Source organism: Aquarana catesbeiana, linkage group LG11, assembly GCF_042186555.1.
Source record: "Aquarana catesbeiana isolate 2022-GZ linkage group LG11, ASM4218655v1, whole genome shotgun sequence".
Taxonomy (NCBI): Eukaryota; Metazoa; Chordata; class Amphibia; order Anura; family Ranidae; genus Aquarana; species Aquarana catesbeiana.
Genome location: NC_133334.1, coordinates 5,090,200 through 5,104,582, shown reverse-complemented (window position 1 = coordinate 5,104,582; position 14,383 = coordinate 5,090,200). Strand labels below are relative to the sequence as shown.

The following is a 14,383-nucleotide window of genomic DNA, read 5'->3' as shown; positions in this document are numbered from 1 at the left end:
TTAACTGTTTTTTTTTTGTTTGTTTTTTTTTACATTTTGTTTTTTTCTTCATTTTTGTCTATTTTATTATTATTTTTATATTGTCACTTTAATTAACTTTCTTTTTTTTTCTGTAAAACCTTTTTTTTTTTTTTTTCGAGGGAAGGGGGTTGCATTCAGGGTAATTTAGTTTATTTGATCTACTGCTTTTTGCGTTTGTTTTTTCTTCCCTTTTGTCTAGCTTATCATTATTTTTATATTGTCACTTTAAATGTTTAATTTTCTTTTTTTTTCTGCAAAAAAAATGAAATATCAAATAAAATGATGAAGTCAATGAGGGGCCATTTTTTTTTTTAGCAGAGAATGGGTACAGGATAGGTGAAGGGAGCCTTTGTATTCCTTGTGAAGTGTTCAAAGTTGATTGTATAAATCATAAAAAAAAATATTCCAGAGCTTTTCACCATAATGGCCCCATTTTGCCAAACTCTCCTGATTTTCCCCAAAATTTGGGGGTAATTAAAACTCTGAATTTTGCTCATCACTACCTGCCACGTGGAATATTTGTATATCAGGTGTCAAAATAAAAGGCTAGTTATAGCCAAAGATATAAACAAATATTATATGTATTCTAAATTCAGGGGTCTCCAAACTATGGCCCCATAGTTGTTCAGGAATTACAATTGCCACCATGCCTAGTCCTGTCTGTGAATGCCAGAGCTGTACAATGCCCTCATGGGATGTGTAGGGGGGGGGGGGGGCGTAGTTTGGAGATTAAAAATATTGACACTTTGGGCCCAATTTGGAGATTTTCACTTAGGGGTGTACTGACTTTTGTTGCCAGCGGTTTAGACATTAATGACTGTGTGTTGAGTTATTTTGAGGGGACAGCAAATGTGAGGGGTGTACTTACTTTTGTGAGATACTGTGTGTGTATATATATATATATATATATATATATATATATACATATATATATATATATATATAGAAAGAAAGTAAAAAAAGAAATCACATTTTTATATTTTTTAAAGTAACAAAAATGTTACACAAAAAGCTTACGGCCAAAGATTGAGTTGGTGTTTTATATTGGCCCCAGTCTGGTATATGTAACACTTATTGTTAAATGTAAAAGGTCAGATGTGTGTTATGCCGCGTACAGATGATCGGACATTCCGACAACGAAATTCTGGATTTATTTCCGACGGATGTTGGCTCAAACTTATCACACGGTCGCACAAATGTTGTCGGAAATGCCGAGCGTCAAGAATGTGGTGACGTACTACACGTACGACGAGCCGAGAAAAATGAAGTTCAATAGCCAGTGCGGCTCCTTCTGCTCGATTCCGAGCATGCGTGGAATTTTGTGCGTCGGAATTGTGTACACACGCTCGGAATTTACTACAACGGATTTTGTTGTCGGAAAATTTGAGAACCAGCTCTCAAATTTTGTTGGTCGGAAATTCCGACAAAAAATGTCCGATGGAGCCTACACACGGCTGGAATTTCCGACAACAAGCTCACATCGAACATTTGTTGTCGGAAATTCCGACCGTGTGTAGGGGGCATTAGATGCTTTCTCAGGGGGGTTAAAGAAGCAAAAAAGTAAAAACATCTGATTTGTAGTAAGAAGAAGAGTTTGTGCTCTTGTTTGTAGAGTTGTGTGAGGATTCGTCCACGGGAGAGTCGTGTTTGCTGGCTACTGCTGCTTTGGCCAATATCACGTTTTTCGACAGTCTGGCCTGTGAGATGATCTTACAGATGGGTGCTGTGAAAATCCTGCTGAATGCGTGTTCAGACAAGCAAAGAGTCAATACTGCCTATGCTCGGGACCAGGTAGGTTCTATCCAACAACTGGTTTGTGTGTGTGATAGCACGGGACCGATAGATCTGGAATATTGGTATTTTTGGATTTAATGCAGAAAGAGTCCTCCATCAAGGAAGGTGAATGAGCCTTGTAGACTAAACCTTCTCCCAGTCTTGACTGGTGCCACTTTGGTAGTCTCAAAATAGGACATTAGGACAGTAGGTAGTATAAAGTCTTTGGGGGAGTGTTGAGGGGAACCCATTAGAAGTTTGCAAGATAACTGAGCCAACAGCTCAAACCAAACCTCATTTCAGGCATGTCAATTCAGTTTCACCCCTAGTCCAATTGTATCCATGGCTTCAGTCCAGAAAAAGGTGGAGGCAATTCCCCCTAAAATGCATTGGCTTTTCTTGAGTCTCTATATCAATAAAAATTTGAACCAACATTCCTAAAGTGTCATACATTTTCCACCAGGTGCTCTTCAAGGCTCACCCCAAAGTTCTGTCCAACAACTGGTCATACATGGTCACCTTACCACCACCTGAGTTTCTTTAAAGAAGCAAGTGCCTCTTATATATATATCACTTTTGAGAAGGGTTCAGGTCTTGGCCTTCCATGAGAAGTGCACAGAGATAATCGTATACATCTGAATCTTTGATGAAGTGTAACAATCGTGACCAGCCTCTGCAGCAAATCGCAGGCCTCCATTTTTAGAAAAGAGTCAGGGACTTCTTTTCTGCATTTCTCGCACGTAGAGCAGCCCATTAAAATGAATGGGCTTCCCTACACGCAACTCGTGGGAACGCGCGGAAAACACGTGGAAATGTGCCCGCACTTGTGGTCGCACCTGTAGGTGTGAACCAAGCCTTAGGCTTAGAGCAGGTGGGTCTCAAACTAGGGTCCCTCCAGCTGTTTTGCGAAACTACCAGTCCCATCATGCCTTTGCCTCATGGAATCATGCTTGTAACTGTCAGCCTTGCAAGGCCTCATGGGACTTGTAGTTTTTCAACAGTTTGAGACCCTTGGGTTAGAGATCAAAATGGTGGAAAAAATATATTTTATAGTCAAAGATTTACCCTACACTAGCAAAAGACGATGCAATGGAAACACCACAGATTTTCCAAAATTGTATTCCTTTCGTAGACTCCCCCCCTCCCCTCCCCTCATACGTTTTAAGAAGTGGTTCTTTGATATTTGGCAGCCACCACCCTTCCGAAACCTCCATCCATATCTAAACTTCTCCGTTCCCCACTTCATAAAAGTTGTAGAGAGTAATTACGGGAGTAAAGTTGGGATGGAAGTCACGAGGGGGGAAATTTTGCGGCTGATAACTGCATGTTTTACTCCTAAAAGATAATGAAATCACAACTCCGGCTCAATCCCTCCAAGGTAACATCACCGTATACACTATAATTAGGGATATGTAATTGAAACATTTATGATAACCTCGCAATCACATTTATTTTTTTTGCATTTGAAATTTGATGATTATATTGATGAAAACCTTCAGTCATCGGGTGCCGTTCAGCGGTAATGAATGCGGCTGGTGCATCTAGTTACGTTGTTACCTTGTGGGATTAAAGAATCTTTTTTTTTTTTCCCCTCTTTAGCTAAATTCTATTTATGAGTGACAGAAGAGACGACTCCACATAATGACACTTTTTTAGTACTTTTCCAAATCAGCTACAAGTGCCAACAGTTTAGGACTTTTTTTTTACCTTATTTTTTGTAAGTTTAGAAATATAGAGACTGGAATTGCTGTGTAGAGGATGGAAAACTTCCAGTTGGGAAGACAAACTCTTTTAGCACCCAAAAAGTCAAGAGAAACCAAAGTGCACCCGACTTGTCCTATCCACTATTTTCTCGTGTCCAAGGTTGGTGGCACAGAAAAATTTTAGCTGCTGTGCATTGGACCTTGAGTTGCCACCTTTAGTTTCATGAGGAAAAACAACTGGGAAGGAGGGAGAGTGTTGTGCAGTGCATGTATCACTGCACAACAAAGTGGGCGGGGATTATCTAAAGTGGGTGGGGTTTATCTGAAGCGGGCACGGCTTAATTAAGTGGGCATGGCTAAACCACTGTTATTTATTCATAATGAACGTAGTAAAACAAAGCCATGTTCTCTTTAATGTGATACCTTTTTCTTTCTTCACCCTAGGGGACTAAGGGAGCTTAGCACTTAGTTGTATTATGCGTTTGTTCAATTTTTGAAGGCACTAAACGTGTATTTCTGGTACAAAACATGGTGAAATTATTTACAAATAAAATAAAAGCCCAACTTTGGGCTATGTGACCCCCCCCCCCTCTCAAAATGATACCCCCCTTGTGGCCCACCATGTGTATTTTTTTTTTTTACCTACCTTTTAGTTACCTGTATTCAGATGTTTTCAGGTTGGGTCATCAACCGGATAATTGAGGACTCACTGTAAGTACAGGGTGCCACTGGCCTACCACTTGAAGGGGAGCCACCAGGGAGCCCTCCACTCACAGTGCAATTATTCAGATAGAAGCATGGGTGTCTTCATGTCTACACCAGTCTCACCACCAATGAGGACCACCTATCTCTGGGAGAAGATCTAAAGAGACTCATGTCTACACCAGTCTCACCACCAGTGAGGATCACCTATCTCTGGGAGAAGAGAGTCCTCAATTATCCGGTTGAATCACACTGGGGGAGGTTGGCTTACTAAAACTGGAGATTGCAAAATCTGATGCAGCTGTTTATGGTAGCCAATCAGCTTCTGACTTCAGCTTGTTCAATTAAGCTTTGCACCAGATTTTACCCTCTCTAGTTTTAATAAATCAACCCCCAATGTGTCATTCAACCTGGGAGACTGGGGACATCTTGTGGTGCAGAAGAGGTACTGTGAGGGACAGCTCCAGATTGAAGGTGAGTTTTGCCCCTATAGCAGTACCTATAAATCTGTGTAAAGCAAAGAATCTCTAGAAAAACGAGTCCCAAGTCATTCATGTGCTTTTTTTTTTATTTACAAACTTTTCAGATTGTGACAATTTTAGCCAACTTATCAATTCTGGACCCATGTGCTGAGGAGATCCTCCAGGAGAATGGTAAATTGTCTCATATTTCCTCTTCATTCTTGTCTGTCCTTCTGAAGTGACCCTTCTATAACATTGCCCCTAACATCTTCTCTACTCACATCCATATCAAAGATTGGTTTTTAAATGAGATCTCCAGCTAAAACATTTTTATTTTGTTTTGAACAGAATTGGATGTGAGGGGATATTTCCCCAGCATGGGGGAAAAAAATCAGGTTTTATCCTTTGGTTGGGTTTAATTTTAATTGTAAATAATATGAATTTGTATTATTTTTATTTTTTTTTTATTATTATTATTATTATTATATTATATGTTTTTTGTAAGCCATGGTATTTTTTTTGGGTGAACCCTGGTCTGATTTAAAGGGCAGAGTTGTCTTTTAAATTATTTTATGATAATAAATTAATACGATTAGTGCAATGTAAAAAATAAAATAAAATAAATAATAATAATTTAAAAAAATATCTTTGGTTGGGTTTAATTTTAATTGTAAATAATTTGATGTTGTATTATTATTTATTTTTATTATTATTATTTTATTATATGTTTTTGTAAGGGCAGAGTTGTCTTTTTTTAAATTATTTTATGATAATTAATACGATCAGTGCAATGTAAAAAAACAAATAAATAAATAAAATAAAATAAATAATTATACATATATATTATATATATATATATATATATATATATATATAAATATTTAAAAAAAAAAATAAAATAAAAAAAAAATAATATATGCTTGGAAATAATATGCAATAAATATAAATATATATATATATATATATATATATATAATTAATTATATTTTAATTATAAATAATTGTATACATTTATATTTATATTTATTGCATATTATTTCCAAGCTGGGTCTCTGTTATGCCGTGTACACACTCGTCTCGGACTGAACTCCGAAGGACTTTTCGACGGAGTTCCAACGGAACAGACTTGCCTACACATGATCACACCAAAGTCCAATTGTTTCGAACGTGATGACATACGGCCGGACTAGAATAAGGAAGTTCATAGCCAGTAGCCAATAGCTGCCCTAGCGTCGTTTTTGGTCCTGTCGGACTAGCATACAAACGAACAGATTTTTCGATAGGACTCGAGTCCGTCGGAAAGATTTGAAACATGTTCTATTTCTAAAGTCCGTCAGATTTTCCCACAGAAAAGGTCGGATGAAGCCCACACACGATCGGATTGTCCAACGGATTTGTTCCGTAGGACCTTTGCGGTCGAAAAGTCCGGAGGTGTGTACACGGCATAAGTTGTACGACATGCCAGCCATCATTGAGTCTAATGAGGTTGTAGTGAATACACATTAGTGAATTTCAGTCAGTTGTTAAACTCCTTAAATATTTTCCAAGCCGTTCAAATTCAGAATTTCGGAAGTGGAAGTCACCTTTGAAGTAAATGGAAGATAGGACCAGGCTCCAAAAAAGTGTGTGTTACGGAGCAGCAAATCAGATCAAATTGCGTAGAATTTTAGGGGAGCTCGTGGTGGCCCTTACTAATGAGATGATGGGGCTGCAAAGCAGTCTGAGTTATTTCCTTAAAATTCTGCCAGGGATCCTAATATAGAAGGGTGTGACCTGGTGGGACTGGTAGTCCAGCTAAAGGTGCTCAGGAAACACCAGATATGAGACAGAAACAGCTCTTGAAGCTGCCATTGAACTGATCGGAACCTCAACTGTTTGATTGGAATCTGTCCTGGAGACAAAATAGGAAGTCTGAGGGTGAATCTCTCCAACAGACAACAATATGTAAATATAAGAAGGAGGTTCCCACTTTTCACAAAACGATGGCGGCACATTGGTACATATCAGCAGAGCGGTTAATTTTAGACATGTGCACTGCCGAAAAATTTGTTCATTTTCGTTTCATTTGTTTTTTGTTTTTATTTTAATTTTTCAGGTCATTCGTTATGATGGCAATTTGTAAATTCGTAAATTTGAAAATTCGTAAATTCATAAATCTGTAAATTTGTAAATTCGGAAATTCTAAAATTCTAAAAATCTGAAAATAAGAAAGAAAATCTGAAAATTCAAAAGAATAACTAACTAATAATAACTAACTATTAAATTATAGGTGTTGGCATTTCCTTTCAAATTTTGGCTGTTAGTGAACGTAAGGAATGCAAATTTATCCAAAGTTATGAATTATCCAAAATAACAAACGGATGGAACGGAGTGAATTAATAATACATAATAATAATAATAAAAAGGTTTTATTATTATTATTATTATTGTTATTTCTTATTATTAATTTGTTACGTTCCATTCGTTTAGATACAACATTCGTTATTTTGGAAAAATTCGTAGTTTCAGATAAATTTGTATTTTTTATGTTCACTAACAGCCAAATTTGAAAGGAAATTCCAATACCTATAATTTAATAATTAGTAATAGTTAAATTATTATTAGTTAGTTATTATTTCAGAATTTTCGAATTTATGAATTTTTTGAATTTACAAATATTCTGAAAAATTTGTTAATTTTGTTAATTCGGATATTTACAAATTAAAGAATTAGTTGAAATTCCTTAAAATACGAGTTCGGGAAGAAACAAACTGCACATGTCTAGTTTTTTTTATAGTTAGGTGCAAAAGAAAACAGCAATAAAAATGTCAATGTGTTTTGGCCATTCAGGCCTTAATTGTGAAATGATGATTAAGGCCCAAATGGTCGAAACGCGTTGATATCTTTATGGCTGTGTTCCTTAGTACATACCCCCCCCACACACACAAAAACAGTCTGCTAATATATACAGAATGTTCCAGAATCATTTTTGTGGACTGTGCGTCGGAGAGGCTTCGGGAACCTCTTGGCCGGAGCACTGGGTTTGGAGCCGTATCTGGATTTCAGAGGAGGTTGCAGCGCCATTTGTTTCTCACCTTTCCCCTCTCCATAATAAACAAACAAAACTTTGGGTGAATTTGCACTTCTCATGAATTGATACAAAGTTATTGATTGTATTTTGTACCTCCTGTACTGATATCATGTCTATGACCCCCTCAGGGGTGGAGATCCTGGTGCAGATGTTGGCGGAGAAGCCTCTCAGTGGGAGTTTAGCTGAAATCTCAGCCTGTGAGCGAGTCCTCCAGAAATCGGCCGTCACACTCGCCCGCCTGGGCCGCCACCCCGACATCGCCCACGCTGCCATAAAGTGTAACGGTACGTACATTCCGGGTGATATATTTACACTGGGCTCTGATCTGATCACTGTGCAGGAATTTGGATCACTCTCATGTTTTGAAGGATTTTACACCTTGGTGATAAAAAATAAATGAATAAATAAATAATCTCTTAGATTGTAAGCTCTAAGGAGCAGGGCCCTCTGATTCCTACTGTATTAAAGTGTATTGTATTTGTACGGTCTACCCTCAAGTTGTAAAGCGCTACGTAAACTGTTGGCGCTCTATAAATCCTGTACAATAATAATAATAATCTTTTAAAAATTTTAAAGTGGGTGAAAAGGCTCCAAAAAAACAAAATTGTGTGGAATATATTTAAACTAGTGCCCCATCTTTGGTATCGGTGGGAGGAATAGTGACCCCATCATAGTTACATAGTAGGTGAGGTTAAAAAAAGACACAAGTCCATCAAGTCCAACCTATGTGTGTGATTATATGTCAGTATTACATTACATATCCCTGTATGTTGCGGTCATTCAGGTGATTATCTAATAGTTTCTTGAAACGATTGATGCTCCCTGCTGAGACCACCGCCTGTGGAAGGAAATTCCACATCCTTGCCGCTCTTACAGTAAAGAACCCTCTACATAGTTTAAGGTTAAACCTCTTTTCTTCTAATTTTAATGAGTGGCCACGAGTCTTATTAAACTCCCTTCCACTGAAAAATGTTCTCCCTATTGTGGGGTCACCAGTACAGTATTTGTAAATTGAAATCATATCCCCTCTCAAGCGTCTCTTCTCCAGAGAGAATAAGTTCAGAGCTCGCAACCTTTCCTCATAACTAAGATCCTCCAGACCCTTTTTTAGCTTTGTTGCCCTTCTTTGTACTCGCTCCATTTCCAGTACATCCTTCCTGAGGACTGGTGCCCAGAACTGGACAACATACTCCAGGTGCGGCCAGACCAGAGTCTTGTAGAGCGGGAGAATTATCGTTTTATCTCTGGAGTTGATCCCCCTTTTAATGCCAATATTCTGTTTGCTTTGTTAGCAGCAGCTTGGCATTGCATGTCATTGCTGAGCCTATCATCTACTAGGACCCCCAGGTCCTTTTCCATCCTAGATCCCCCCAGAGGTTCTCCCCCCAGTCTATAGATTGCATTCAGATTTTTGACACCCAAATGCATTATTTTACATTTTTCTACATCGAACCTCATTTGCCATGTAGTCGCCAACCCCATTAATTTGTTCAGATCTTCTTGCAAGGTTTCCACATCCTGCGGAGAAGTTATTGCCCTGCTTAGCTTAGTATCGTCTGCAAATACAGAGATTGAACTGTTTATCCCATCCTCCAGATCATTTATGAACAAATTAAATAGGATTGGTCCCAGCACAGAACCCTGGGGAACCCCACTACCCACCCCTGACCATTCTGAGTACTCCCCATTTATCACCACCCTCTGAACTCGCCCTTGTAGCCAGTTTTCAATCCATGTACTCACCCTATGGTCCATGCCAATGGACCTTACTATGTACAGTAAACGTTTATGGGGAACTGTGTCAAATGCTTTTGCAAAATCCAGATACACCACGTCTACGGGCCTTCCTTTATCTAGATGGCAACTCACCTCCTCATAGAAGGTTAATAGATTGGTTTGGCAAGAACGATTCTTCATGAATCCATGCTGATTACTGCTAATGACACCGTTCTCATTACTAACATCTTGTATATAGTCTCTTATCATCCTAGTAATGTCTGTGCAATGTTAGATGGAATGGCCACTTGTGGTCTCCATTAGAAGCCCATGTGACAGGGTGACAACACAGAAGCAACAAGTGGGATTCAGGGACAGGGTGTTGTCAGCCTATAAGAAGAAGTGCCTGAACAAGGACTTTCATGGCAGGATCACCAGGGAATAGGTTTAATGAAAGCTGCAAAGCTACGAATGTAACCATGTAATTGGAGATGTCACTTCTTCCTGCAGGTATCCCCAGCCTCATTTCTCTCTGCCGCCACCCAGAGGAGAGGTACAGCAGTGACGCTGTCCTTGTTGCTTGTCTGGTATGTAGGAAATCCTCTAAATCAATGTATTTCTTTTTGTATATAAATCTGCTTTCCCTGAAAACGACATAAAGATTTATACAAATGTCACATAAAGCAATAAAAATATTACCATATAAAAGTGACAACAATGACCAAAATAACCTCATATAGTATGTTGCACACAAATACATTGTTGATGAAATATTCAAATAAAGTCCAAATGTATAAATAATCCCAAGTGAAGAAAAACATAAATCACAGAAGTACAAAATCACACTTCTGCAATGAAAGTGTTCTCCAAGGAAAAGGCATCATCCTTCACCTTCCCCTACATCCGGGGTCTCCAAACACTCTAAACAAAGGTCCACTTTTCATCCTTTAGACTTTGAAAGGGGGGGGGTGCTGTACCGAATCCACCAGGAGTAGAAATTGTCCTGGCATCAGTGGGAGCAAACATCTTTGGTATTAGGGAGTGGCCCCATCATTGGTGTCAGTCGGTGGAATAGTGCCCCATTCTTGCTGTCAGTGGGAGGAATAGTGCCCCATTGTTGGTATCAGTGGGAGAAGTAGAGTGCCCCTTCGATGGTGTCAGTGGGAGGAATCGTGCCCCATCATGATGTCAGTGGGAGAAAATGTGCCCCATCGTTGACGTCAGTGGAAAGAATAGTGCCCCATCTTTGGTGTCAGTGGGAAGAATAGTACCCCATCATTGGTGTCTGTGGGAGGAATAGTGCCCCATCATTGGTGTCTGTGGGAGGAATAGTGTCCCATCGTTGGTGTCAGTGGGAGGAATAGTGCCCCATCATTGGTGTCAGTGGGAGGAAAGTGCCCCATCATTGGTATCAGTGGGAGGTGCCCCAAGGGCTGGAAAAAGTCAAGCAAAGGGCCACTTTTAAACTTATAAAAATCAGATGTATTTTTTAATCTCACATCTAATAATTGGAACAGGAAAAGGAAATGATATCCTGTGCATCTCGTAATCATTTATTTGTATATTTCAGGCGGCGTTGCGCAGGTTGGCGGTGGCGCATCCTGATGGCATCGAAGACTCCGACTTACAGCAGCTGGTCAAACCCCGACTGGTGGATTCGTTCCTCCTGTGCTCCAACATGGAGGAGAGCTTCGTATAGCTGAGGACTTCATTCTGAGTAAATCAATTAATATATATACAAAGTATCCGAATTCTGCAATCACAGAAGAACGATCGCTCTGCTCCAAGTGCCAGTCACAGCATCTGCAGAAATCATATTTTATACATTCTAGCAGCTGAAAGATCGATGTTATTGTCCCAGAATCTCTGTGCCGGTTCTTCTACAATCTGCTGATCTGAAGTATATATCCAGCTGACGAACAATCACTAAAAATATTTCTGTGTCTTTTCTACCGTACGATATTTTGTAGCCAGGAAACGTTTTGATATGAAAGAAATACATTTATACAAATTACATCATAAAGAAGTGACGACCTTTGTAAATAAAGAGAACTGAGATCAATCGCACACAAAATATCTCCGTGACTTATTCTTTATTATTTCCTTTTTTATAGAATTAAACCAGTAACTTAAATCTCTGTAGCAGAGGAGCTTACACTCTAATGTCCCCTCCCCCACAGTCACACACTATTTTTAGTATACATTTATATAGCTCTGACATATACCGCAGCGCTGTACAGAGAACACTGAGCCAGTCACATCAGTCTCTGTACCAGAGGAGCTTCTCCACCAGGTGGTGCTGTTCCACAGGGTTCTGTTGGCTCACTCCGCTGTGATCTCAGCTGAGAGAAGCAGCAAAGCCTGGGGCCTCTCATGCAGGCTTTTCCCAGGCAAGCATGGACCATGTTGGGGAAAACGAAGGTGGAGGCTCTCCAGAGGCACTGAGGCCTAATCCGTGTGCTCAAGCTGTAATGGATCCTGGGCCTGTCCCTATGCAAGGGGAGTCCTTACCAGTCTTCCAGGATAGAGTGGTGCATAGACTTTGCTGCATTGCTAAGGAGGAACAGAAACTTGCTGTCATGAAAGAAGATCTCAGGAAAAAGAAATCCCTGCACAGTAAGTCCGGGAACAGTAAGAGGGAAGTCTCCAAGCTGAAGTCTCTGGAAGAGGCATTGAAAAAGCAGGAGAAGCTGGTTGCTTCTCTGAAGGAAAGCAGCGGTGTGTTCAAGGAGAAATATGAGAATGAGGAGAGATTCCAACAGATGGAAAGTGTCTGTGCCAGTACCAGCCAGAGGGTAAGGAAGTGGCTTCACATAGTGGCCCCAGTGCTACCCCTGTTTCAGGATCTGTCGCACCTGAGTCAGTATCTGCCCCCCTCACTCCCCAGCCTGGGTCATCTCAGGAGGAGGCTGAGGAAAATGGCGGATTGCTGCAGGCCATTACAGAAATGGAACCTCCCTTGAGTGGCACCGACTCATCAGATGAAGATCTTGGTAAAGGAGTGCTTGCTGAAAATCTCTCTCAGTGTGGGGAGGACTTTCCTGAGATTGCACCTGCCAACAAATCCTTGCAATCGGCAGGGAATGCAGGAGGAGAGGAGATGGAATGTATCCAGACAGAGAAGTTTCTGCTGGCTGTGAGAAGGAGTCCCACATGGACACTAAGTCTGCACAGCAGGAATGCCACACGAACACTGAAACTGCAGAGCAGGAGGGCGGTATGAACGCTGAAACAGCTAGTGTTTTTTTCTAAATGGAAGACTTTACTTGATGATAGAACTGCTGGTATCTGTGGTACTTCTGGGACTATGGTGAGCGGGACTGTTGTACTGGAGGGGAGGAGGGAGGATCAAGTGGTGGGTAATTTACCAAACCAGATTTCAGAGGTTCCTATGAAGCCAGTTAATGTGTCATCTGTCCAAAATAGGAACTATGCTAAGGCTGTGTCGGGACAAAGTCATGCTGCTGCTGGTGTTGGAAGGGAGCCAGTTGTGGGACTTTCACCTAATGTCCCCTCCCCCACAGTCACACTATTATTATTATACATTTATATAGCTCTGACTAGGGATGAGCCGAACACCCCCCGGTTCGGTTCGCACCAGAACCTGCGAACGGACCGAAAGTTCGCACGAACGTTAGAACCCCATTGACGTCTATGGGACTCGAACGTTCGAAATCAAAAGAGCTCATTTTAAAGGCTAATTTGCATGGTATTGTCCTAAAAAGGGTTTGGAGACCCGGGTCCTACCCCAGGGGACATGTATCAATGCAAAAAAAACTTTTAAAAACGGCCGTTTTTTCGGGAGCAGTGATTTTAATGATGCTTAAAGTAAAAAAAAAAAGTGAAATATTCCTTTAAATATCGTACCTGAGGGGTGTCTATAGTATGCCTGTAAAGTGACGCGTGTTTCCCGTGTTTAGAACAGTCCCTGCACCAAATGTCATTTTTAAAGGAAAAAATCTCATTTAAAACTGCTTGCGGGTTTAATGTCATGTCGGGTCATGGCAATATGGATGAAAATCAGTGAGACAAACGGCATGGGTACCCCCCAGTCCATTACCAGGCCCTTTGGGTCTTGTATGGATATTAAGGGGAACCCCGCACCCAAATTAAAATAAGGAAAGGTGTGGGGCCACCAGGCCCTATATACTCTGAACAGCAGTATACAGGCTGTAGGTTTGTTGTTAAGTAGAATCTCTTTGTAATTTTGAACGGGTACATTTTTAACGTGTTTAGCTCCAGCCAAAAAATCTTTTTTAAGCTTTTTGGAAAACATAGGGAAGGGTTATCACCCCTGTGACATTTGTTTTGCTGTCTTTCCTCCTCTTCAGAAGATTTCACCTCACTTTTTGTCCCAATGGATTGGAAAGCATCAGTGGAAAGGAGAAATGTTTTTCCCATATTAACTCTTACAGGAGAGAATTTCCCTTCCTAGGGGTAGATTTATTCTCACTTCCTGTTGTCTCCTTCCGTTTGCAAGTAGGAGTTGTTTGTAAGTTAGTTGTTTGAAAGTAGGGTCCTGCCCTATATACTCAGCAGAAATTTGGGCCTTAGGTGTTGCTGTGGCCACAACACTGTAAGCCCTCACAGGGCTCTGCTGTGAAATATTAGATCAAGAATTGTAATTACATGCCCCTGTTGAACAGGAGCTGAAAAATTAGGCCTTAGGCACTGGTGCTGGTGCCACAACACTGCAACCCCTCACAGACACTCTAGTTGGAATGCAGGAACGAGCCCTGCTGCAAAGTATTGCATCAAAAATTGTAATTACACGCCCCTGTTAAACAAGGGCTGAAAAATTGGGCCTTAGGCACTGGTGCTGGTGCCACAACACTGCAACCCCTCACAGACACTCTAGTTGGAATGCAGGAACGAGCCCTGCTGCAAAGTATTACATCAAAAATTGTAATTACACGCCCCTGTTAAACAGGGGCTGA

At 40.4% G+C, this 14,383-nt stretch overlaps 1 protein-coding gene across 1 annotated transcript in view; it reads left to right on the top strand.

Annotated features, from left to right (window-relative positions):
• The window catches only part of INSC (INSC spindle orientation adaptor protein), a 170,948-nt gene extending 159,452 nt beyond the window's left edge, over positions 1 to 11,496 (top strand). The window contains exons 9-13 of the mRNA XM_073603960.1: positions 1,634 to 1,812; positions 4,786 to 4,852; positions 7,859 to 8,014; positions 9,957 to 10,033; positions 11,017 to 11,496. Of these exons, the coding sequence (XP_073460061.1) occupies positions 1,634 to 1,812; positions 4,786 to 4,852; positions 7,859 to 8,014; positions 9,957 to 10,033; positions 11,017 to 11,145 (608 nt within the window). The 3' untranslated portion in view covers positions 11,146 to 11,496. The remainder of the gene's footprint in view (positions 1 to 1,633; positions 1,813 to 4,785; positions 4,853 to 7,858; positions 8,015 to 9,956; positions 10,034 to 11,016) is intronic.
• Positions 11,497 to 14,383: the final 2,887 nt, after the last annotated feature.